The sequence below is a fragment of the Taudactylus pleione genome, unplaced genomic scaffold (assembly GCF_031769625.1).
Source record: "Taudactylus pleione unplaced genomic scaffold, aTauple2 ptg000685l, whole genome shotgun sequence".
Taxonomy (NCBI): domain Eukaryota; kingdom Metazoa; phylum Chordata; class Amphibia; order Anura; family Myobatrachidae; genus Taudactylus; species Taudactylus pleione.
In genome coordinates this window covers 5,738,836-5,766,234 of record NW_028285087.1, presented here as the reverse complement: position 1 = coordinate 5,766,234, position 27,399 = coordinate 5,738,836, and the positions used below count along the sequence as shown (strand labels likewise).

The 27,399-nt window shown below is 47.2% G+C and overlaps 1 protein-coding gene across 1 annotated transcript; it reads left to right on the top strand.

Annotated features, from left to right (window-relative positions):
• The first annotated feature begins 1,642 nt into the window (after positions 1 to 1,642).
• On the top strand, positions 1,643 to 26,543 carry LOC148477896 (uncharacterized). Its single transcript, XM_088456084.1, has 10 exons — positions 1,643 to 1,694; positions 9,395 to 9,556; positions 11,021 to 11,158; positions 14,023 to 14,091; positions 17,031 to 17,252; positions 18,830 to 19,174; positions 20,367 to 20,609; positions 20,984 to 21,108; positions 25,651 to 25,718; positions 25,810 to 26,543. The coding sequence occupies exons 1-10, from the start codon at positions 1,643 to 1,645 to the stop codon at positions 25,841 to 25,843; spliced, it is 1,458 nt and encodes a 485-aa protein (XP_088312210.1). The 3' UTR covers positions 25,844 to 26,543.
• The last annotated feature ends 856 nt before the right edge of the window (positions 26,544 to 27,399 follow it).

Genomic DNA, 27,399 nt, shown 5'->3' with positions numbered 1-27,399 from the left:
CGACATTGAGCATCCATACTGACCGATATCGCTCAGTGACGTCACCCTCCCTCATTCCCGTAATTACAGAACCTGACGATATCATTAGGTTGCCCTGCAAGTACAGGCGATGAAAGATGTCATCAAGGACCAGCGGGAGCCATAACGCATGTATAATTTGGCCACGACTGGTAGGCAGAAATAAGACATTAGGCAGAAATAAGCTTCTTATTATTTCAGTAGTTATGATTCCTCTGCATTTCCTCCATACTTGGCTACTTTTGAAAAAGCATATCAGGGAGATTGTGAAAGCAGCACCTATGAGCGCGGCGGTAAAGTGGGCGTGTCCTGCTCCATCTGAGAGGCGTGTCATATAACTGACTTACATCCAAATGTAAACGCGCCCCAAAGCAGTTAGTAAGATCTACTTGTTGATAAAAACACACTGATACTTTTCAGGCAATGAATGTAGCCATAGGGATCATTGGGGTAGATGTATGAAGCCCAGAAACGGTATCAGCGCACGTTAAGTGCGCTGATACCGTTTCTCCCCGATGTATGATCGGGGGTCTGGGCGGTAAATGACAGGGGCGCTATGCGCCCCTGTCATTATCGGCGCTGCTATCTACAAGATAGCAGCGCCGACAGCCTGGGCTATGTACGAATGGTCAGATCGTCTGACCGTTCGGCCGGCTGTAGCTGTCGTTATCGACAGCTACAGCCTGGCGTTAGCTATACCTACAGCAGGGACAGCGCTGTCCCCTGCTGTGGCGGCTGCCGGCTCCAGGGCTGCTCGCGCGGATCTCGCAATACTTGCGAGATCCAGCGCATGCTCATTGGAGCCGGCCGGGCCTGACACACATCGCATCAGCACTAGGCTGATGCGATGTGGTCTGTAGCGAGTAGCGCCGGAGGGGGGAGTTAACGCTCCTCCTCTCCGGCCGGTGAGATGTTCACACATCTCACCGGTAGTGCTTCCTGCTTCGCCTCGGTAAAGAGGCGAAGCAGGAAGCGTTATAGCAGCACTTAACGTGCCACTATAATACATCTACCCCATTGTACCTTATACCCAATGCAGGGAAATTATAATAATGATCATATTTCAATGTAAATATCTGTTTTGTTTTTTTATATATATGTAATGAGGGAGAGTTGGTAAGTATGATTTCATCCCATAATAACTTTAGTGGAAAATCTGAAACATTCATAAAGGTGTAAGGTTAAAAACTACAAAATCTGTACGCAGGTATGTTGATAAGTTTATGCATGTGCGCATGTGCGTGTATATGTTTATATGTGTGCATTTGTATGTGTACGTACTGTTTTTGTACAAGTGTTTTTAATGGCTGATCTCTTGCCTACAAATTATTGATGATAAAATATAACATTAATTTAAAACAAACAAATATTGCCGATAGGATTAAAATCTTTCAACATTGTTAAAAAATAATAGATAGCATACAATTGGCTGTAGGACCTGTGTTTTGTGCAGCAACCAATTGTCTGGAACACACCTTAGTACATAATAGCTATTGTTGACAAATTAGAGTTTCGTTTTGTCCTGATCAGTCATTTACAATGTATCTTGTCCACAGCTCTTCGGACACATTATAGGCCCAGATAAAAAATTTGAAGAGAACAAATCGGACATCGACCTTTGGAAATGAAGGAGAAATTACTGAGATTCAGCATTCACCTCCTGTATTTCCAGACATGTAAGTGTGAAGCGGAGACGTAGCGTGGTATAACTATTGCACAGATTGTATGTACTGTATCAAGGAGATTCTTGCGCAGTGCAAAGTGGCGGCACTCTAGATAACTTTAAAGGACTACAAGAGACCCCTGGTATTTTATCGATGTTTCAGAACTATAATGTAAGTGATTTTTTTTATCTGTTGCTGACTTGCACAATGAACACACATAAATAACCGAGGTTTGCATAGAACAGAGGGCATATAAACCTCTAGACAGGGATGGATGGGGTTAAGTGAAAGGAGTGGTAATTTAGGATTGACAGTTGTTAAGTCACAGGAATAGGTTGTTTGTTGTTAAGGGGGGAGTGGTTACTGGGCTTATGGGTAGTGCAGTGCCGTAACTAGGGTATTTGGAGCCCAGGGCAAATGTAAAAATGGAGCCCCCCCCCTATGTGAGCTGGCAGGCAAAAATGGGCGTGGTCACTTAAAAATGGGGCGTGTCAACATGACACACCCCTTTATCGTTACTCTGAACATTCCTTTCCATATGCACCTTAACCCCAGTAGTGTCCCTTATACAGTACCCCCAGTATGCAATGTCCAGGTCCCTCTTATGCAGGCCCATAGTAGTGCCCCTTATACAGTACCCCCAGTAGTGGTCCCCCTTATGACGCCCCCAATTAGTTCCCCTTATACCGTACCCCCAGTATGCAATGCCCCCAGTAGTGGTCCCCCCCTGTAATGGTGCCCCCAGTAGTGGTCCCCTCCTGTAATGGTGCCCCCCCGATGTGCAGACACACAACACAAGTAAAAAAAAATAAAAAAAAATACACTTACCTGAATCCACGCTCCGGCTCCAGCCACTGCTCCCGGCGCCGCACGTCAGTCCTCCCAGGCTGGCGCGCTCTGCATTATGGGAGAGACGTCATGACATCATGACGTCTCTCCCATTACCCACTGCAGGAGCCGGAAGGGAGCCGGCTCTTGCAGTGGGAGCTCAGCAGTCAATGAGAGTCTGTGTGACTCTCATTGGCTGCTGGTTAACACACACATTGCCGCCGCACTGAGACCGCCTGCCTCCCACCCTCCTCCAGGCGCTATTGGGTAAGGTCTCGGCTGTGCAGCAAAGGACCGGCGCAGGGAAGCCTAGCGCCGGTCCTTTGTAAATGTGTAGCGCTGACCACACACACTGCGGTCGGTGCTACACTGCCTAACTAGGGCGGGTTGGTACCGTGACCAGCGGCGCCCCCTCCCCGCGCCGCCAGTCCTACAGCGCCCAGGGCACACGCCCTGCTCGAACCCCCTTAGTTACGCCACTGGTGTAATGTCTGTAGGATATTCAGCCTCTTAGATTCTGATCTTCCACCCTCCCTTCTCTATTTTGTCTTGTGTCGGCTTTATTTCATGGCAGGGAAAGACCGGCGATCTGTAAAGCGTCCATATTGCTGCAGTAGGAGCGGTGCACACCCCATCAATGCACGGGTTAGGCTGATTTCACCTTACTGGTGTCAGCGGCCCCACTCATCCGGGTGGGCCAAAATGGCGCATCGGTATGGGTGTTGGATACCGTCTCACTTGCTACAAAGGGAGAGTTGGCCCTTGCAATTAGCTCACTTACCATTAATTGGGATAGTTGGCCCTGGTAAGTTGTGGACATCTTTTGCCTTTTGCCTAAGTCAAGCTGGCACCGGTGGTTTGCCGTTCATTCCTCTGCCACCATACTTATTATTGTAAATAAATAAAGCTGACCTATTATTTTTGAACGGCATTAACTTGGTCAAGATCTTAATTATTTGAGAAAATATGGTTTGAAAGAACCTATGGTTACATCCATCATCTGACAGTAGAGAGTTTATATTTAGTGCAACTGTTCCAGAGGGATTCCGATCAATAGATCTACAGTAGAACGTCGACAATGTCTAGACTGAAGGTAGAATTTAAGGTCCTGGTGCCAAGTCCAATGTAATGTAGAGCGATCAAAAAAATAGACAGCTCTCTGAAACGAGTTTGGTATAAAAGATCTACAGTAAAAATATAGTCAATGTCTAGATAGACAACAAATGGTGGATAGGGACAAAAGGTCAACAGGGACAAAAGGTTGGCACACAAAAATGGATGAAGATAGAAAGGTACAAAAGGTTGACAGGGTTAAAAGTTCAACATTGAAATGGTCAACACAAAATTGGTTGACCCTTTTTTTTTTTAGGGTTAAGGGTAGGCTATTGGTTAGGCACTTATTGGAGGGTTAGGGTTAGACTATAGGAGGGAGGGTTAGGGTCAGGCACTTACCCCAACAGTTAGAGTTAGGCACTAGGTGGGACGGATAGAGTTAGGCACCTACCGGAGGGTTAGGGCACTAAGAGGGACGGTTAGGGTTAGGCACCAGGAAAGAGGGTTAGGCACCAAGGGGAAAGTTAGGGTGAAGATTAGGTTTAGAAAGCAAAGAAAAACACACTTCAACCATTTCAATGTCGACCTTTTGGCCCTGTCGATATTTAGTACCTGTCTACCTTCATCCATGTCTGCCTTTTGTCCCTGTCTACCTATCGACTGTCTACCATTTGATGTCTATCTAGACATTGACTATCTTTTTACTGTAGATCTTGTATGCATGTACCTGACAACCAGCTACAACAAGATATAGGGCTCAATTCATTATGTTAATTATCGGGGTCCGCTCGTATAACTAACATTTCAACTTGTTGCGATTGTCAGAGCAATTCATCATTGCTCCGTTGCGTAGACAGCTGATCCAAAAATCAGCTGTCTCCCAGAATCTGCCCATTTTGGAGCAGTGAAACTAGTGCGGTTGCATGAACTAGAGTTCACACAGGCGCACAAATGCCCCGATGTCCAGCTGAAGGAGCCGGACAGGGGCGGAGGGATGCAAAATGGATCTTTGCAACCTGGGACTCGTTCCCAAACGTCATCTGAAAATGGCGAATGCTCCAGCAATCAAGCTCCAAAAGATTGTATTTTTTTATTTGTATTTTCAGAGCTTGATAAACTTAGGTCCCCATACTAGTGTATGAGGACAGCAGGCCATTCCGGGAGAGAAAGGTAAGTAGGAGATATCTGTGATACTAGTGTATGGGGACAGCTGGCCATTCCGGGAGAGGAAGGTAAGCAGGAGATATCTGTGATACTAGTGTATGGTGACAGCGGGCCATTCCGGGAGAGGAAGGTAAGCAGGAGATATCTGTGATACTAGTGTATGGGGACAGAGGGCCATTCCGGGAGAGGAAGGTAAGCAGGAGATATCTGTGATACTATGGGGACAGCGGGCCATTCCAGGAGAGAAATGCAAGCAGGAGATATCTGTGATACTAGTGTATGAGGACAGCGGCCATTCCAGGAGAGAAAGGTAAGTAGGAGATATCTGTAATACTAGTGTATGGGGAGGGCCATTCCGGGAGAGAAATGTAAGCAGGAGATGTCTGTGATACTAGTGTATGGGGACAGAGGGCCATTCCGGGAGAGGAAGGTAAGCAGGAGATATCTGTGATACTAGTGTATGGGGACAAAGGGCCATACCGGGAGAGAAATGCAAGCAGGAGATATCTGTAATACTAGTGTATGGGGACAGCGGCCATTCCGGGAGATGAAGGTAAGCAGGAGATATCTGTGATACTAGTGTATGGGGACAGTGAGCCATTCCGGGAGAGAAAGGTAAGCAGGAGATATCTGTGATACTAGTGTAAGGGGACAGTGGGCCATTCCGTGATAGAAAGGTAAGCAGGAAATATCTGTGATACTAGTGTATGGGGACAGTGGGCCATTCCAGGAGAGGAAGGCAAGCAGGAGATATCTGTGACTCTAATGTATGGGGACAGTGGGCCATTCCAGGAGAGGAAGGTAAGCAGGAGACATCTGTGATACTAGTGTATGGGGACAGCGGGCCATTCTGGGAGAGGAAGGTAAGCAGGAGATTCTGTGATACTAGTGTATGGGGACAGCGGCCATTTCGGGAGAGAAAGGTAAGCAGGAGATATCTGTGACACTAATGTTTGGGGACATCGGGTCATTCCGGGAGAGAAAGGTAAGCAGGAGATATCTGTGATTTTAGTTTATCGGGATAGCGGGCCATTCCGGGAGAGGAAGGTAAGGAGGAGATATCTGTGATACTAGTGTATGAGGACAGGGGTCATTCCGGGAGAGGAAGGTAAGCAGGAGGTATCTGTGATACTAGTGTATGAGGACAGCGGGCCATTCCGGGAGAGGAAGGTAAGCAGGAGATATCTGTGATTTTAGTTTATAGGGACAGCGGGCCATTCCGGGACAGAAAGGTAAGCAGGAGATATCTGTGATACTAGTGTATGGGGACAGGGACCATTCCGGGAGAGGAAGGTAAGTAGGAGATATCTGTGATACTAGTGTATGGGGACAGGGACCATTCCGGGAGAGGAAGGTAAGGAGGAGATATCTGTGATACTAGTGTATGGGAAAGGCGGCTATTCCAGGAGAGGAAGGTAAGTAGGAGATATCTGTGATACTAGTGTATGGGGACAGGGACCATTCCGGGAGAGGAAGGTAAGTAGGAGATATCTGTGATACTAGTGTATGAGGACAGCGGCCATTCCGGGAGAGGAAGGTAAGGAGGAGATATCTGTGATACTAGTGTATGAGGACAGCGGCCATTCCGGGAGAGGAAGGTAAGGAGGAGATATCTGTGATTTTAGTTTATAGGGACAGCGGGCCATTCCGGGACAGAAAGGTAAGTAGGAGATATCTGTGATACTAGTGTATGGGGACAGGGACCATTCCGGGAGAGGAAGGTAAGGAGGAGATATCTGTGATACTAGTGTATGAGGACAGCGGCCATTCCGGGAGAGGAAGGTAAGTAGAAGATATCTGTGATACTAGTGTATGAGGACAGCGGCCATTCCGGGAGAGGAAGGTAAGCAGGAGATATCTGTGATACTAGTGTATGGGGACAGCGGGCCATTCCGGGAGAGGAAGGTAAGTAGGAGATATCTGTGATACTAGTGTATGAGGACAGCGGCCATTCCGGGAGAGGAAGGTAAGCAGGAGATATCTGTGATATTAGTGTATGGGGACAGCGGGCCATTCCAGGAGAGGAAGGTAAGTAGGAGATATCTGTGATACTAGTTTATGGGGACAGGGACCATTCCGGGAGAGGAAGGTAAGGAGGAGATATCTGTGATACTAGTGTATGGGAAAGGTGGCCATTCCAGGAGAGGAAGGTAAGTAGGAGATATCTGTGATACTAGTGTATGGGGACAGGGACCATTCCGGGAGAGGAAGGTAAGCAGGAGATATCTGTGATACTAGTGTATGAGGACAGCGGCCATTCCGGGAGAGGAAGGTAAGGAGGAGATATCTGTGATACTAGTGTATGAGGACAGCGGCCATTCCAGGAGAGGAAGGTAAGGAGGAGATATCTGTGATTTTAGTTTATAGGGACAGCGGGCCATTCCGGGACAGAAAGGTAAGCAGGAGATATCTGTGATACTAGTGTATGGGGACAGGGACCATTCCGGGAGAGGAAGGTAAGTAGGAGATATCTGTGATACTAGTGTATGGGGACAGGGACCATTCCGGGAGAGGAAGGTAAGGAGGAGATATCTGTGATACTAGTGTATGAGGACAGCGGCCTTTCCGGGAGAGGAAGGTAAGTAGGAGATATCTGTGATACTAGTGTATGAGGACAGCGGCCATTCCGGGAGAGGAAGGTAAGCAGGAGATATCTGTGATACTAGTGTATGGGGACAGCGGGCCATTCCGGGAGAGGAAGGTAAGTAGGAGATATCTGTGATACTAGTGTATGGGGACAGGGACCATTCCGGGAGAGGAAGGTAAGGAGGAGATATCTGTGATACTAGTGTATGGGAAAGGTGGCCATTCCAGGAGAGGAAGGTAAGTAGGAGATATCTGTGATACTAGTGTATGGGGACAGGGACCATTCCGGGAGAGGAAGGTAAGCAGGAGATATCTGTGATACTAGTGTATGAGGACAGCGGCCATTCCGGGAGAGGAAGGTAAGGAGGAGATATCTGTGATACTAGTGTATGAGGACAGCGGCCATTCCGGGAGAGGAAGGTAAGGAGGAGATATCTGTGATTTTAGTTTATAGGGACAGCGGGCAATTCCGGGACAGAAAGGTAAGCAGGGGATATCTGTGATACTAGTGTATGGGGACAGGGACCATTCCGGGAGAGGAAGGTAAGTAGGAGATATCTGTGATACTAGTGTATGGGGACAGGGACCATTCCGGGAGAGGAAGGTAAGGAGGAGATATCTGTGATACTAGTGTATGAGGACAGCGGCCTTTCCGGGAGAGGAAGGTAAGTAGGAGATATCTGTGATACTAGTGTATGAGGACAGCGGCCATTCCGGGAGAGGAAGGTAAGCAGGAGATATCTGTGATACTAGTGTATGGGGACAGCGGGCCATTCCGGGAGAGGAAGGTAAGTAGGAGATATCTGTGATACTAGTGTATGGGGACAGGGACCATTCCGGGAGAGGAAGGTAAGGAGGAGATATCTGTGATACTAGTGTATGAGGACAGCGGCCATTTCGGGAGAGGAAGGTAAGTAGGAGATATCTGTGATACTAGTGTATGAGGACAGCGGCCATTCCGGGAGAGGAAGGTAAGCAGGAGATATCTGTGATACTAGTGTATGGGGACAGCGGGCCATTCCGGGAGAGGAAGGTAAGTAGGAGATATCTGTGATACTAGTGTATGGGGACAGGGACCATTCCGGGAGAGGAAGGTAAGGAGGAGATATCTGTGATACTAGTGTATGGGAAAGGCGGCCATTCCAGGAGAGGAAGGTAAGTAGGAGATATCTGTGATACTAGTGTATGGGGACAGCGGCCATTCCGGGAGAGGAAGGTAAGGAGGAGATATCTGTGATACTAGTGTATGAGATCGGTACAACTTATTACAGGAGTACGCCTTCTGCCTGGATGACACAAGGGGGCCTATTCATGATGTTAATTATGGGGGTCCGAATGGACCCCCATAATTAACATTCTGACTTGCGGCGGCCACCGGAGCAATTCATCATTGCTCCTGCACGGTGACAGCTGATGCGAAATCAGCTGTCCCCGCGAGCTGCTTCACTGCTCCTTTTCGGAGCAGTGATGGGAGTGCGCCGTCACGCAGGCACACAAGATCCCCGATATCTGGCGGAAGGAGCTGGACAGGGGCGGAGGAAGCATTTGAAGATGGCGACTGAGGGCACTGTATAAGGGGCACTACTACATGGAGCACTGCTACTGGGGACATTGCATAAGGGGCACTACTACAGTGGGCATTGCAAGAGGGGCACTGCTACTGGTGTCATTAAGGTGCGTATGGAAAGGAATGTTCCCATAATGACGAGAAACGGTGGTGTGTTATGTTGACACGCCCCCATTTTTCAGTGGCCACGCCTCTTGTGACATGTGGCCATGCCCACTTTTCGAAATGCAGTCACCGTACTACAAAACTTTCTTGCTGCTTTGCAGAGGATTACAGAGTCTCCATAATGTAATCTTCACCCTGAGCCATTGATGTGCTCTTGCATCTAAGTAGTCTCTCATTACCCTTATTCTCCAAAGACATCTACTGTATATTCCTGAATATGCATATACAGCACCAAACCTATTTATGCTTCGCTTCTTGGTCCCATCTTTCTGAATGAACATTAGCACCATTAGAAACGTGACTGGAGCCCCAAGCTGAGCATATTACTGACGAGTATATTGTATTACAGGCCTGTCTCTGGCATCCAGTGAGAAAATAGTAGCAGCGGCTGGGACGGATATCACGCTGCCTTGTAATGTGGAAACATCCGGTGATATTCAGTGGAACAAGAATTCTGGTCAACTCCTGAAGTACGTGAAATATAACAGACGTCAGGGTCTTAACATAAAAGGTAAAACAACAAATAACCATTGTACGGATCAGTAACGCCGCGCCAATTATGTGGTGGGGGCTTTGGTTTCCGATTACATTCCTGATTGCTTTATATGACTTTTAGGGGTATATTTACTAAAGGTTGATTTTAATCGATTTAAAATCAATCAAAATCGATTAACATTAATGTTGTGTTTCTAAAGCTAAATCACACATTTGCTAGTACTTTAAAAACTAAATCAAAAAGTTTTCTGTAAGTAAATGTGTGATTAAGTCCCAGAAACCTAACATCGATTTTAATCGATTTTGATTGGTTTAAAATCGATTAAAATTGACCTTTAGTAAATATACCCCATAGACTACATTTTACTGTGAGCAATTTCTCAAGTCCACAGTACAGCTTTACAGATGTTACAGGTAGTTTTTAATGTAAAGTTTCTTTGGACTATTTATTAAATAATATTTGTGGTTTATCCCCTGAAAACCCACACTTTCCAGGGGGTGGGGGGGGGGGGTTGGGTTGGTACTGGCAAATATTAAGTTTCACCCAAATGTAACTCCAGAAACACACAAAATCTAAGAGACTTCTATTGGCAGGTACACACTGGACGACATTTTAAAAGAATGTGCTGATGACGACCATTCGTTACGACAAATTCTTTAAGTCGTCCAGTGTGCACGCAGTATGTCACAGTGTGTATGCACTTCCAGATGCCGGCACCCGTCACTAGCTAGGTCGGGTACACACTAGACATCGTCTAGTGTGTACCCGGCTTTAGTCTTATTATAAGAGGCAAAACAAAAAATAACCATTTCTGACAGCATGACCAGCAGCTATGATGTTGGATTAGCCAAACTCTGGAATAAGAAACTTTCCTGGAGCTTGGCTCCAGCACCTAATGCCATCTTCACAAAAATTACTGGCTATGGCAACCCGGAAACTACATTTCTCATTGTCGCAATTAGTGGTGATAAGAAATTATAATTATCGGGTCTAAAACCTGATAATAAATATACCCCTATGTACCTAAACCCCTCCACTGGCTGGAAAGATGAAGTACCCCAAATATTTAAGCTGCATACTCACTAAAAAGATTTTCTGTCCAACCATCCAACTGGTTGATTGGTTGGAATGAAAACCTGGTAAGGGATGAAAGCAAATGACAATCAGCAATTTGCTCCCAAACGCTGGAAAATGGACAAAAACTGTTGTTTAAACAAATTGTTTTGATCAAACATTTAACAAACTTGTCTGACGACCATTTTCATCTGTTTTCTGGCATTTAGGAGCAAATTGCTGATCATCAGTTTCTCCCATACGTTACCAGATTTTCATTCCAACCAATCAACTAGTTGGATGGTTGGACAGAAAATCTTTACGTGTGTATGCAGCTTTATTGTGTTGACGGATATATGATATACAGTGCATATATAATAATAATTTTAGGAATAATCTTGTGTTATTTTTGATCCCTTTTTACAGAAATACATCGCTTTCAAGTCCTTTCCCATGTCACAAACGACTTGACAGTGACTAAGGTACAACTCTCGGATTCAGGCAATTATATTTGCATAAAAGAAAAGCAAACTGTTCGAACTGTGGAACTTTTTGTCGTCCAAGGTGAGCGATGGCGGAATGCGTGAGGTGTGGCAGAAATGGGGGGGGTGGGTAATTAGGATGACTAGGTAACCATGCTTTTAGAATGTCCATTATTAACATGTTTTTTACTTTAAAAAGAAAAAAAAGAATTGAACAGCGCTAATACCAATGATATTACTAAGATGAATGTACTGCAATATATTCCACTAAATATATTGCAGTACAATCATTTTAGTAATATCATTGGTATTAGCGCTGTTCAATTCTTTTTTTATTTTATATTATATTTCACTTGGAGTTTGACATACTCCTTTTTGAACCAGCTGCCCCTGACAGCGCCCTTCCTTTCTCCCATCCATATGTTTTTTACTTTGTTTTCATATAAATCCCATTTTCGCAATGTTTATTATTATTATCACCATCCTTAATTTTATAGTGCCCACATTTTTTATAGAGTGACCAAAATTCAAAAAGGGGAACCACACCAACTTCCAGCGAGTCCCGACTGGCAATGTTTAGAGTGGCAGTTGGTGTGGTTCCCCTATTTGAATTTTGGACTGCGCTGCAGCCCCCACCCCTGGAGCCGCCAATGCTTGTGTAAGAATGAACTTACTTGAAGCACATCTGTCCCTGCCCCAGTGGAGCTTGCAATCTAATTTCCCTATCACAGCCACCAAACGCAATTAGCCTTCCAGCACTGCTTTGGGGTATGCGAGGAAAGTCGAGCACCTATGTAAATATGGTAGCGAACATACAGACACCACACAGGTGCCACCGCTAGTTGAAACTAAATCCAAATATAACTTTCTTTGCACTGATATCCAGGAGTTACATAGTGCTGCCCCTAACAGGACAATGGGGGAGATGTATCAAACCTCCTAAAGGAGACAAGTAGAGAAGTGCCCATTGTAACCAATTAGCTTCTACCTATCATTTATCTTATGCATTCTATAAAATAACAGCTAGACGCTGATTGGTTGCTATAGGGAATTTCTCCACTTGTCTACTTTAGATACAGTTTGATACATCTCCCCCAATGTTTAAAGAGACAATACAGCCGTCATTAGCACTTTGATTAGTTTAATACATTCACATAAATCCCAAATGTTGGGACTGTCTGGAGACCTGGGAAGCAGGGAGCTCACCACGGTGAAGGTGCTGGAATTCAAAGGTCTATTCAGGAGAGGCGTTTTAGAAGCGCTAGACATACCCCTGTGATTAGGACAGCCCCCTAATGTGACACAGACTTTTGGAAGAGCATTGCCATGTGCCAATATAGGAGCTTGAAATGTTGAGAAGTATGTTCACAACTTCACATACATAGTATATAGTTCATGTTCCAGTTCCATAACTGAAGATCAGATCACAAATGGTGTGGCCTTGGAAATGTGACCTTCTGTTGGACATGAGGGAATAGAGAGGCACAGACTACAGGAAGTCTGATGGAGAGTTCCTACAATGTTAGAGTTCACTGTTACTGCCATTGCTGTCTGTAACGCCGTATTGCTGTCTACCTACAATAAACCTGCAAGCCTGGTTAAGGAACAATGGTGTGGCCTAAACTCCATATTCACATTCTGCTGGTGCCTATTGTTAATCGAATATGGTTGCATACCAATAGTACATATCAACAAGGAAAACACTGGGGGGGGGATCCAGTTGCCCAGAAAATCCTCTACCCCCCCCCAACCCGGCCCGTGGTAAGCATGCAATATAAGGGTCGTAACGGAGCTGCTGCGCATGCCCAGTGGTAGAATCAATTTGAAAAAGACAAACTACCCACACCGGTACAAATATCTATCAGATATAGTTTATAAAAGAAAAATATAATCATATAACCCCTAGAAATAATTCTATCTATTGGTATCAACCATTTAATTGCATATACTTTGGAATCTTAATTAGACACGTTGTATCCTCATTCATTGTCTCTTTATAGGATTGTGTAATAGAGCTGTTCTGGGGAGAATCGAATCATGTACCCATGAACTAATACTTTGACGAACTGAGGGCCTGATTCAGACCCGGTTGAAAGCGCTGAGCGCTCGCAACCGGGTCGATGGTGGCCCAGAGCTCATGCACACGACGGAGCCGGCTCCGTCGTGCGCATGTGCGAGACCCAGATAGCGGCGGCCAAACCGTCGCTCCGGGTCTCGCTCCAAAGGGGGCGTGCTGTCGATGGTGACTGACAGCACGCCCCCTTTGGTGGGCGGGCTGGGGGGGTGGCTGCCCAAACGGAGGCGTTCCCATGTGAACGCCTACCGTTTGGGGCCGGCCCCACTGACATCACAAGTGATGTCAGTGGAGAGATTCCAGCTCTGTTAGATCCGAAATGTCTCTGGGGCTTGCGGCAACGAGACCCTACCACAAGGGTCTCGTCGCAAGCCTGATGGTCGCGATGGTCAAGACCATCGCGACCATCTTCCTGGCCGCTCGCTATAGCTGTGGGTGGTCACCCACAGCTATGCGAGCGGCCAGGAGGCCGTTCTAAAAAAAAAAAAGACCGGCCCTGATTCAGAGCGAGCGCTCTGTCAGAGCGTCCGGCTCTGAATCAGGCCCTGAGACCTATACACATCTCTTCAAGATAAATATATTTATTAGTGATCTTGTCCGATAGTTATTATAGCTACTAGAGAGACAGTGACATCACATAAAAGTACTATTACCTTAACTCACATATAATAGGAGCCCCGTGCGGTCGGGACTATTTTAATACACTTATTCTTTCTTTTATTATATACATATACTTTCTTTTATATTTCACTGTGGTTTCTCCTTATGTTTAGAATTTTTAACTAAATATATAATAGAGGTTATATTTTAGTATGAGTGCATCCACCTTACACAATTCTTTTTTCTTTGTTCTGTTGATTGTACATGCCCAGTGGTAGCAGCTTCATCTTCCAAGTCTGCTGTGTGTGAATCCAAGTCGTCACCGAACCAGGAAACAGAAGGTAAGCACCTTACCATGGTCATTTGCCCTGCATATGCCTGAAGTACTGTAATACACACTGGCGTCACAAGGGGGTGCAGTCCACAAAGTGCCGTTTCCCCCTCAGCAGTGGTGTAACTAGGGTATTTGGAGCCCAGGGCAAATTTGAAAAGGGAGCCCCCCCCCCAACACCACGATATGTGCGCGCGGGAAACAAAATGGGCGTGGTCATTTAAAAATGGGGCGTGTCAACATGACACACCCCTTTATTTTTACGCTGAACATTCCTATCCATATGTACCTTAACCCTAGTAGTACCCCTTATACAGTACCCCCAGTATGCACTTGTGGTCCCTCTTATGCAGGCCCATAGTAGTGCCCCTTATACAGTATCCCCAGTAGTGGTCCCCTTATACAGCCCCCAATTAGTTCCCCTTACTCAGTGCCCCCAGTAGTGGTCCCCCCAAATGCAGTGCCCTATGTAGTGTTCCCCCTTATGCAGTGCCCCCAGTAGCAGTCCCCACAATGCAGTGCGCCCAGTAGTGGTATCAGTGCCCTTTATATACTGTGCCCCAGTAGTAGTCCCCCCCCCTATGCAGTGCCCTTTATATAGTGCCCCCAGCAGTAGTCCCCCCCATGCAGTTTTCCCAGTAGTGGTCCCCCTGATGCAGGCCCCCAGTAGTGACCCCCCCTATCCAGTGGTCCCTGTAGTGGTCCTTCCTGTTATTGCCCCCAGTAGTGGTCCCCCCAGTGCTGTGCCCCTAGTAGTAGGCCCCTTTTATAATGCCCCCAGTAGTGGTCCCCCTGATGCAGGCCCCCAGTAGTGATCCCTCCTATCCAGTGCCCCCTGTAGTGGTCCTTCCTATTATTGCCCCCAGTTGTGGTCCCCCCAGTGCAGTGCCCCTAGTAGAAGGCCCCTTTTATAATGCCCCTATTAGTAGTTCCCCCACCCCAAGTAGTGGTCCCCAGTTGAGGTTCCCCCTCCCGATTAAGTGCCCCCAGTAATAGCCCCCCCCCAGTAGAGGTCCTCCCAATAATGGTGCCCCCAGTAATAGCCCCCCCCAGTAGAGGTCCTCCCAATAATGGTGCCCCCAGTAGTAGCCACCCCCCCGTTGTGCCCCCACCCCCAGTAGAGGTCCCCCCAGTAGTAGCCACCCCCCTCCCCCGTTGTGCCGCCAGTAGTGCAGACAGGTTTTAACAAAAAATATATAAAAATATACTTACCTGAATCCACGCTGCTGCTCCGGACCGTGACACCGCTCCCGCTGCCCGCCAGTCCTCCCGGGCTGGCGCGCTCAGCATTATGGGAAAGACGTCATGATGTCATGACGTCTGTCCCATTACCCACTGCAGGAGCCGGACGGAAGTCCGGCTCTTGCAGTGGGTGCTGCAGCAGCCAATGAGAGTCTATCTGACTCTCATTGGCTGCTGTTTAACACATGCATCGCCTCCAGCGCTGGCGGCGATGCATGTGTTATGCACAGCCTGAGCCCGCCTCCTGGTGCTATTGGGCAAGCGCTCAGGGGGAGGGAACGGGCTCAGGTGTGCAGCACAGGACCGGTCCTGTGTAAATCTGTAGCACTGACCGCACTCACTGCGGTCGGCGCTACACTGGTGGCTAACTAGGGTGGGCCGGACCATGGCCCCACGGCGCCCAGGGCACACACCCTGCTCGCCCTGCCCTAGTTACGCCACTGCCCCTCAGTGACAGGACCCGGGTGCTGCACTGTAGCATTACATGAAGCATTCGGCTCCTGACACAGTGAGGGAGCCGGCACTGCACACAGACTGGTTCCCGGGGGCAGTCCACATCTCCGGGACCCCCGGAGTAACTAAAACGGGGGTTGCCCCACCTGTGAGACCATGCCTCCACCGTGAGACCACGCCCCTTTTTTAGTGGCACGCGGTTTTGCCACGTGAGCTACAAGAAAGCCCACCCCTACCCGCACCAGGTGCAAATACCGGTAGGGACACCACTAGTAATTCATACACTACACTTTGCATGGGGCAGACTATACTTGTTACATGCTGATCATGCCCCCTTAAAGGACTGGCCACACTTGCTCTAAAAGCAAGCGTTTGTAAAGCCCAATCTAGAAACCATGGGGAAGATGTATGAAGCCCAGAAACGGTATCAGTGCACGTTATGTGCGCTGATACCGATTCTCCCCGATGTATGATCGGGGGTCTGGGCGGTAAATGATAGAGGCAAGATAGCAGCGCCGATAGCCTGGGCTATGTATGACCGGTCAGATCGTCTGACCGTTCGGCCGGCTGTAGCTGTCGTTAATGACAGCTACAGCCTGGCGCTAGCCTATCCCCACAGCAGGGACAGCGCTGTCCCTGCTGCGGCGGCTGCCAGCTCCAGGGCTCCACGCGGGGATCTCGTGATACTTGCGAGATCCCGCGCATTCTCAGTGGAGCCGGCCGGGACTGATACACAGCGCATCAGCACTAGGCTGATGCGCTGCTGTCTCTAGCGGGTAGCGCCGGAGGGGGGAGTTAACGCTCCCCCTCTCCGACCGATGAGATGGTCTTACATCTCATCGGTAGTGCTTCCTGCTTCGCCTCGGTAAAGAGGCGAAGCAGGAAGCATTATGGCCGCACGTCATACATCTACCCCCATGCGTTTTCCTTGCACTGCAGTCACAAATAATCTGACGTAACACGTTCAAAAAACCAGTGACTGGGGAGACACCGACCTAGTACGGAAAGCGCTGATAAGACAGCGCGGCCAACAGAAGTTTTAATATAACTGGAGTGCGGATAATTTTTGACTGGTATAAACAATATCTGCAGCTAATATAACCTAATAGGTCAGGGCAGATGTCATCTGGCTTCCAGAGTTCCTTACAGAGGGAAGACATTACTCCCAGTGGAAGGCCTGTTTCATTTCAAGAAGACATTAAACTCTCAATTAAAACTCATTTTTGTTTTTCTTCAATGTCCGCAACCCTTTAGTCAAACTCATCTCATCAGAAGATCTAGAACTGTCCATTCAGTCGTCCCCTCAGACAGTTCCTGGTCTCCAAGTCTCCTGGAAGAAAGGCGGCAATCCTATCGGTACAGCACCCAAACTGGTGGTGGAAAATGCGCAGTTAGAAGACAGCGGAAGTTACGAGTGCCGCATAAAAATCGATGGTGGAAATGAAGTGAAGATCACTATAAAGGTCACGGTTAACGGTAATGTAACCTCTGTCCACACTTTGGGCCTGATTCACGGACGCAGTGTCGATGTCACATGCAAACGAGCGATGTCTTAAGTCTGCGCATGCATCCGAGTCACACAGCGAATGTGTCCCGATTGTCTGCGCACAGAGACGCGGCTCAGAATTTTAGTAAGCGTTCCTGGGAGGATACGGAGGTGGCGAATGATGAGCTGTGAGGAGGAGGTAGGTGAGGAAGTGCCGGAGTAATTAAGTATCTACTGAAAACCTGGGCGTGCTCCAGGGCCGGATTAAGGTCTGTGGGGCCCCTGAGCAACAAACTTGTGGGGGCCCCTATATACCACCGTCCCCTGTAGTAATGCCCCTTATGCAGTGCACCCAGTAGTGGTCCCCCTATGCAGTGCCCCCAGACCCAGTAGTGGTCCCCCCTATGCAGTGCCCCTTATATAACTCCCCAGTAGTGGTCCCCCTATATAGTGCACCTTATATAGTGCCCCCAGACCCAGTAGTGTCCCCCCCTATGCAGTGCTCCTTATATAATGCCCCAGTAGTGGTCCCCCTATACAGTGCCCCCAGTAGTGCACCCAGACCCAATAGTGGTCCCCCCTATGCAGTGCCCCTTATATAACTCCCTAGTAGTGGTCCCCCTATACAGTGCTCTCAGTAGTGCCCCTTATATAGTGCCCCCAGCAGTCCCCCCTTATGCATTGCCCCCAGAAGTAGTCCCCCCCTATACACTGCTCCCAGTAGTAGCCCACCCCTATTCAGTGCCGCCAGTAGTTGTCCTATGCATTGCCCCCATGAAGCGGCCCCCCCTATGCAGTGCCCCTTACACACACACACACAAAAAAAACAACTTACCTGAAACCCCGCTCCTGACGCGACCGCCGCTGTCCGCTCCGGCTCCTCTTCTCCGTCAGTATGGGAGAGACGTCAGCGTCATGACATCACTCGCATCATCACCCGGGGGGGAGCCGGAAGACGGAGCTCATAAGTGAGCTCCAGCCGGCTCCCTCTGTTGAAGCAGCAGCCAATGAGAGTCTGTGTGACTCTCATCGGCTGCTGTAACAAACACACAGCTGCCGCCGGCGGCTGTGTGTATGTCACTGTGTAGTGTGGTCGCGCTCACTGCGCGGTCTACACTACACTAGCGGCGGGTGAAGCCACCGGCTGCACCGCTGCTAGTGGGGGCCCCTCTGTGTGTGGGGGCCCAGGAACGACCGTCCCTGTTGACCCCCCCCTTAATCCGGCCCTGGCGTGCACACCAGTGAGTGAGATAGGACACCTAGGAAAGGAGGACTGGCTGCCGGGAGCAGGGTAAGTATTGGGATGCGGAGGATGACTTAATGGGACAAGGGAGAGGTCGGGATGGAGCAGAAGGGATGGAGCTGCGACAGAGTGGGTGAGGGGGCTGGGACCAACAAAGAGAAGAACGGGTCTGGGCAAAGCAGAGGGACAGAGTGGAGCTGGGGAGGGGGCAACATTAGTTTTTCTTTAACTTTTATATCAGCAGTCATGTATCACTACTTTGTCCGCCATCTTAATATCATGGCTGCCCTTCACCTTTATCCCTCTTTTTTTTCATTTACACAGGTGTTGTGCCTTCTCCAGCCATTGTGTACATGGCAGGAAAACACCCCATCACTATCCCATGGTTCTTCAACTTTAAGGTGCAGCAAACACCTCTGCCCCATGAAGTGGGCTCAGTAGGGGGGAACATCACTTACCAGTCCAAGATTATGAAAGAACTCACGGTCACTAATAGGGCTGCATGCTGGCCTGAAAAGTGCAACCAGAAGACCCCACCACAGCAATTGCATAACCTGAGCATTTGTCTCCCGAATCCCAGCAGTGGTTATTATGAGATGGCGATCGCCCTGAAGCTTTGCGCTAGAGAGAAGACGCTGGTGACACAAGTGTGCGTGGCTAATCTCACTGGTAAGATGGGTCCTCTAGGTACAAATTGTAAAACACTTCTGGGCAGTAATTAGTGGGCTACACTTTTATTTCCCGTGAATTACAATTGTTGTTAAGGAAAGTTACTTACTCACAGTATATTCATCAAATTGCAGCAGCAGCGTGTTGCTTAGATGTGAAGGCAGTATTTCAAGCTGGCTACACACCTGGCTCGTTACCAACTGCCTCTGCCACCCATACCCTAAACTGCCTCTGCCACCCAGTGGCAAACGCAGGATTTCTAGAGGGGGGTTTCCAAATGCTTGATTTTAGAGTGAGTGTGGCCTGTCCACGAAGAGGGCATAATTAGTACTTATCCAGCTTTAATATGTTACATACAAAGTGTATTGTGTGTCATAATTCCAGCATATACAGGACCAGTGATCACAGTAAGCCATTAGATACGGCAGTAGGGCTATCCTGCCTGAGCTGAATGTTTTTATGTCAGATGTGGGCACAATTCCAGAGCATTGGAGCAAGCCTGGGAGTCTGGGGGAGCAGCAGAAGAACCTGGCACTGCCCTGGACATAAATGTACATATCGGTCTCCTTATGTACTGGATAGTGTATTATTATACAGTATTAATTATTAGCCCTATAGACGGTCTATAGCAGTGCACCCCTAACAGTGCATGTTTTCCACATCTTTTAGTTGGTGCACAGGTGTATTTATTACTGGCTGACACATTTTAAAAGATCCACAGGTGTTGCTAATCATTTCATTTGTGAAAGAACATGCAGGACTAGTAGCATTCTATTATATTACTATTTCTATTGTGGTCATGGTGTTGACTGGGGAGGGGGGTTTCCAGGCAGACGGAAACCCCCTCTGCGTTTGCCTATGCCACCCATGCCCCAAACTGACTGCTGTGAATGTACCTAACTGCCTCTGCCATCCATGCCCTAAACTGCCTCTGCCATCCATGCCCTAAACTGCCTCTGCCACCCATGCCCCAAACTGACTGCCATGTATGTACCTAACCACCTTTGAAATTACGTTTTGAGGATGAAGCCCTCTGTTGGGACACACATGCAGGGTGATACTTGGGGTACTGTTTTCCTAGCTGTTTTCAGAATGTGACCATTATGTGATATGTGGGGTTATACTTATAGTTAATGCCCATTTCCTACAGTATGCTGTATTAGCGCTCTATTGACTGAACTCTCTTTTCCAGTGTCTGTGCACCCCGGTGATATCAATATGGAGTCTGCTGTTACTCTCCTGTGTCACGTAACCTGTATAGACACAGACGGGAAGCTCTGCTGGCATCATACAAACATAAGACAAGAGAACTGCGGGCAGGTGGGGAAAAATACATTGGCCAATGAAGTCATTGCTCTGCCAGAGACTGTGGGGAACTGGACCTGCAGTGTAGTGGTTGGAGTGGAGAGGAAGGTCAGCGCCAGTCTGATACTGGGTGAGTGTTCAAGTGTTATGTACATACATTAGACGCTGCTATTAACCCACCTCACACACAACAGGGTCTATGTACTGCCATTGAAGAGAGATAAAGTGAAGATAAAGTACAGCACCTGTAATTTTTTTAAACACAGCCTGTAACATGACAGTTAGGAGCTGATTGGTTGGTACTTTATCTCCTGTCTACTTTACCGTCTACGATTACTACAAGGCTACATAGACCCCTTAATAAGACTTGGAATGTTTAATGAGTGTCAAAATGATAATGTCACAATTTGTGCAGTGCTATTAAACTCCAATAGGACAGCACAGGGATTACAGACGCTGCCCCAATATACTACAATGAGAAATATTTCTCTGTTCTTTCCTCAGAGGTGCAGGCGGGTTTCCTGGATGTGTCAAACTCCCTTTTCTGGGTGACGGTTGGAGTTGGAGTCCTCGTACTTTTGTTATTTATAGTGACCATAACTGTTATGACAGCTCGGTGTCGCAGGATGGTGAGTATTGTAATGAAAGCATCGTTACCTTTCTCTAACTTCACGTCCCGCACAGGCCGCAGCCGGAAGTAAAGTCGTTGTGGCCGGAGACAAGGGACGGGAACTGGCAAAGGTTGGCGTCTGGGAAATCTGATTACTGGTTTCTTATGACCAGCAAAACAATTTCCGGACACGGGGTCAGAATAAGATCCAGAAATTAGTTCATACAGTAAATTGGTTTAGAAAAGAAGGCAGCCAATTGGAAGACAGCAATTCATCGTGCCTTACTGGCCGACTCCTTCCTCCAGGCATAGTTGCCAGTCTAATGTAAAGTACCAGAGCCGTAACTAGACTTTTTGGTGTCCTGTGCCAGAAAGAGCATTGGCGCCCCCCTTATTTTTCAAAGGGACATAATGCAACCAAAAAAGGGCCATGGCCTCATGGGGAAGGGCCAGAGAAGAGATAGGAGAGAAATATATTGGAAACCGCACTGAAAAAATCCTGCTAAAATGATATGACTAGTATATCTCTAAAAAACCTTGTTAGAACTTTTACAAATATATGCAAAATATTACCAAATTGATCATGAGACTGTAGTCTGTTGGATCTGTATTATTGGTAAGTCTCTGGTGCTCCCAGAGTCTGTTTATAACATATAAACCAGTGCTCGAAGTGGTAATTTAGAGGTGGGGGTATGGAGATTGAATCTCCCCCCCCCTTATGGGCCCCTGCTTCTATATCACCCCACTGTACTTCTAACCCCCCCTACCCCCCCTCACACTTCTCCCTGCCTGCTCCCCTCTCTCACACCCTGCCCTTACTGATTCCCTCTCTCTTTCACCCCCTACAATGGTTAGCCTGTCTCCCCCTCTCTCTATTCCCTCTGTCACACCCTCCCCTCTCTCTAATTCCCTCTTATCTGCGCTGCTGGAGTGGAGCCACCGGGATCCTCTGGTCTTCACTGCAGTTTTTCTGGCGCCGCTACGAGCCAATGAGAAGCTGCCATTTGGCAGCTTCTCATTGGCTGACGGCTGCGAGCCCTGCGATTGGCTGGCGGCCGCGAGTCCCGCGATTGGCTGGCGGCCGCGAGTCCCGCGATTGGCTGGCGGCTGCGAGCCTCGTGATTGGCTGGCAGCCGCACAGTGCGTGGTGCTTACAGTGCAGCCGGGACCAGGTCCTTTTCCCGGCTACATGTCAGCGCCTCCGCTGCAGCAATTGAGATGTGTCCCGCAGGGGACACATCTCTACACATTGCTGCTGCTGTTCCAGCACTGGGATCCCATACTGGATCCCAGCGCTGGTGCATTCTTGAAGTGGGGCCGGGAAGTGGCGGTATGTCATACCGCCGTATACCGCCCCACTTCGACCACTGATATAAACCAAGTGAAGAAGAAAGAAGAAGGACTCTTTTTGGGGGCACACAGAAGGTATAGAGTTATGACTTGGATGTCCTGTTAAGAATTAACTTTTATTCTATATTTATTAAAAAACAAGAGCAACTATAAACAACAAAAAGACAAATGATGTATCGTACACAAAAAGGAGAACTATTGTTCTCTCCCACAGTTTAGTTAATGTATATGTATATATACAAAAACAGGGAGATTTATTACTCCCATCAAAGAAATAAAGAGGCCTGGCGAATTAACTTATTCAATTAATAAAGATTGTTTGTATAGTATGCTCATAAATACTGTGTATCACCAATTACTCGCAGTTCAGGCAAATTAAAGGTCCAAAGGACACAAATGATAAAACCTCACTAATCCGATATATTGGAGGAAAAATATAAGTGATATTGATTGTTCACAATTTAAACTATTCCTAGAATATGCAGGAACTTGGTTTATGATAATACTTCCTCACTGATCGGATATATTTTTTCTGAGGTCAAAACCATTAAATGGTATATGTGTCTGCCTTATTCTCTGATAAATCCATTTCATGGATGGAAACATATACTTATGCCTGCGTGCACTGGAAGATACACACTCCGAAAAGGATTGTAGATATCTAATAAATCATACCAATATGTATACACATATATAGAGTGTACCTTGCTGATTAATTATGCATTCCTGTAGACATTAATCATCCGTGTTACTGCTGTACAATATAAGACATGAGTTGAAATAATACTTAATCCCACTTTGATCATTCTATACCATCATAATGAAAAAGATATTGCTACATGTTAGTGAAACATCACAGTCCAAAAGCAAAATCAAATATAATGCTGGACCTCACTTGTTTCTTTCTAATATGAAATACACATAGCACACATTCATTGATGTCACATGAAGAACACAGAGGTATAAAGTTCAAAAACATTCAAGTGTCCCTATAATGTGGCAATTGTGTTGGTCTAGGTTTAGAACAGGGTTTAATATGATGTATGGTGGTAGTGAGAGAAAGAATGTCAGGATTGGTGGCCGCCCACAGCATATGCGAGCGGCCAAAAAGATGGTCGCGATGGTCTTGACCATCGCGACCATCGGACTTGCGACGGAGACTCTGCGGTAGGGTCTCCCTGCCACAAGCTCTAGAGCAGGGGTTCCCAACCACGGTCCTCAAGGCACAGTAACAGTCCAGGTTTTAAGGATAACCATACTTGAGCACAGCTGACTTAATTAGTGCCTCAGTTATTTTGACTTAACCATCTGTGCTTAATCGTGGATATTACTAAAACCAGGACCGTTAGTGTGCCTTGAGGACCGAGGTTGGGAATCACTGCCCTAGAGTGATTTTGGCTCTATCAGAGCCAAAATCACTCCCACTGACATCACTAGTCGGGAGAGCTGTCCTTTGCGACATTCTTGGTACATACCACGATAATGAACCACGGTATGTACCCGAAGTCAGGGGAGATGTAGCACATTGCGGATGCGATGCTTAGTACATCCCACCCATAGGGCCTTATTCAGAGATGGACGGAATCGTAGAGTGGCGCACAAGCGCCTGTGCAATTCCATCCATCTAAAATGCAAATGCAGCAGGAGGTGGGTGTAGGAAACAGGGACCTCCTTGCTGCATCTGCGATCCCTGCGTTGCGACCGAGGTCGCAGCCTGGGATCTTCATCGCAACCAATGATCGCAATGGTTGCCCCTTTAGCCAGGCTGCAGAGGCTGAAGCTTACCGCAACCTGGCTGGTTCCTGGTCACTTGCGAGGCCAGGAAATCTGTGCCCACCAGAAAACGGGGGCAACATGCCCCGCCACCCCAAACGCTGCAGCATGTCAATCATGCTGCAACCTGGGGAGGCCTATGAGCGAGATCGCAGGACACGTTCTGCACATGTGCAAAATGGGTCCTGTGTATGCGCAGTCCTCCCACCATCGGAGATGTACAGTAACCATCGGAGATGTACAGTAATCATTGGAGATGTACAGTAACCATCAGAGATGTACAGTAATCATTGGAGATGTACAGTAACCATCAGAGATGTACTGTAACCACCGAGTTAGCTTACATCTCTGAATCAGGCCCTTATGTTATTATAACTAGACAGACATTAGAGTTGTTGCCCTGCAAGTAATAGGAAGCCAGCCCTTTGTGTATGAAGTAAGTAGACAATTCCTCATATCACCATTTCGGCAAAGGGCACCATTATTATTATTATTATTACTATTATTATTATTATTATCAGTTATTTATATAGCATCAGGATATTCATTGCATGCGCAGAAAATGAGTGTGCAGAAAAGTGCCAATGCAAAGTCTTACGCAGTTTGGGTGCTTTGGTCCTTACAACCATCGATGCGTTACGTGGGTGTAAACATTTATACATAAATACATTTATTTAATATCATTTTTGCATGCAGCGTAAATACTGGCTGCTTTTGCATGTAGCCCACAAATGCTGGACAGCTTTATTGTTACACTGCAATTTAGATTTCTGATTACACGCCCCTCCCAACTAAGGGCCTGATTTATAGGCGAACGCAATTCACAGGCTAACAGTCGCATGCATGTCGATGGCAGTGACTGCGTCTAAAGACCATGGTCACTCGGGCATTCTGCTTCTGCCATAGGCAGGTGCATCGTTCAATGGTGCGCCGATAGTGCCTCCTTGTATGCCACAGCCGGTGGGCAACTCAATAGGGCACCCATCAGCTGCAACATTGTCATGAAGACGCAGTCGCGACTGAGACAAAAGTCGCAGATATTACTGCAACTGCGTCCACCTCTGAATCGCCCCCTTTATATCTCCCCCACCTGCAGTGCAACATTGTATTTGTAAGTGTAAACTTAATGCTTCTTTTTTTTGCTTTACTACTCAGCACCTGAAATACTTAAATACAATTAAATAAATAATTTTACTATTGCTAGACTAGATTTTCAGGTAACACTTTGATGAAATTATTGTAGTCCCATATATCACTATTTCGGAGACCCTCCCATAGTTGTCTGATCACTTTATATTGTATGTAATAATGTTTGCCCTGTAGGTAGCAGCTTTGTGTATAATTGTGTTTGTGTATCTCCTGATGTTGGCAGGACAATAGAATATGCAGAGATAGGAATGTTTGTCATTGCGCTGATTATTGCTGGTTGTCTTTGCAGCGGCGAGCACGGTACAGGGCCTGGCTGTTACAGAACGTGCGCCAGCAGAGACGGTGCCAGTGTAAAGGGTGAGTGTGTCACTATATGTATATAACTAACTTAGCACCCGGCTGAACCAGTCCTGGACACATTTCAGACTCAACTTCTTTTCTTTCTCAGATTTGCACCCAAGCTGCTCCAAGAGAACATATGATTATTCCAACGCTCTGCAGAATATTGCACCAATGGATGGACCTGTCCTCGTGGCCAGATAAACAAAGGGGCAGATGGGACTTTAGCCCCAGGCATCCACATAAAAATAAGCATCATTATGGCAGAACGATGGTGACCAGCTGCCCACATGGGCGCTCCTAAATCATAAGTATTTCTGCTGTCCTCACAAAATGATGCTTATTTTCTATTTTAACGCATTTATGGAGACATTAGGGCAGATAGGTTAGGGGTGTACCCGCCCACATGGCTCTGGCCACGCCCACACAGCACTCAGCACACACCCCCTGGTCACACCCCCTCCACTTCTCACCATAGGCCCCTAATCATTTTCACCCCCAGGGCCCTGTAGGCCTTAATCCGGCCTCGCCTGTCCTTCTAGTGACTTGCACAGCGTGTTACCTTTCCCTAGGACAGGCTGGCTTCTGTCAGTCTGTCAGATATCAGTTTGTCTCCATTTATTCCTAGTCAGGGACCTGCAGTTTCTCAACTCTGTAAAACCCATTTATCTGTTCATAACCTTTTCTCTGTGAGCGCCCTGCAGACTATCGCTCCTTGAATCTGTTCTTCAGAGTTTTGCAGACTATTAATATTATTATGACGAAAACTACATGAAAGTTTTGCATCACATATTGCCAGTATATTATCCTGCTGTACATTGCTCCGTCAACCCCTGATCTGCTGGAAGCCGCTAGAAGATTGCACTATCCACTTCTCTTGTATAAAGCACCACTCTAGTATTCTCTATACTGAAATAAATCTAACTTAACAAAATGCTTCTGTCTCCCATTTTATGTCTCCCTCATAGGTGTATCTATTCTATAATGGGTACAGGATGTGCGGTGCACATAGGCCCCTGGGTACAAGGGGGCCCCACATACCCTGCATCCATAGTATACTTACTTTGTGTTGGCAAGCAGGTCCCTCTTCCTCTGTGGTGCCATCTTACCAGTGACATTTTCGGGAGTTATTACAATCCATGGGGTCTATTTACTAAGCAGTGTTAGGAGACAGAGTGAAAAGTGATAAGAAAGTGATAAGGTGCCAGCCAATCAGCTCCCAACTGTCATTTTTCAAACACAGCCTGTGAAATGACAGTTGGGAGCTGATTGGCTGGCACCTTATCACTTTTTACTCTGTCTCCCAACACTGCTTAGTAAATAGACCCCATGTCTCTTTCAAAAGATGACTTTAGAACATCTAAGGGTGGTAAAACTTCAAATATAGAAACAGACTGCCCATCCCATCCCCAGGCCATTTTCAGATTTAGTCAGGATTGGTTGGAGGCATCACTCCAGAAGGAGAGACGCACAAGAAGGTTCTCTGAAAAGTGGGAAAGCTTCATAGATGTTTCTCCATGTATCACTGTGTTTTGGTTGAAGGCTTTGGTGTGAGATTCCAGTCTTTGTACAAGACCCACCGATAACCATTTATACTCACTAGTGGTATATACTCGGATTTGTTCTGACTTCCTCACACATCGGTTGATCATTTTCTCAATATAGAAATATTCTCCCTTTTAATTGGTGATTAGAGAGT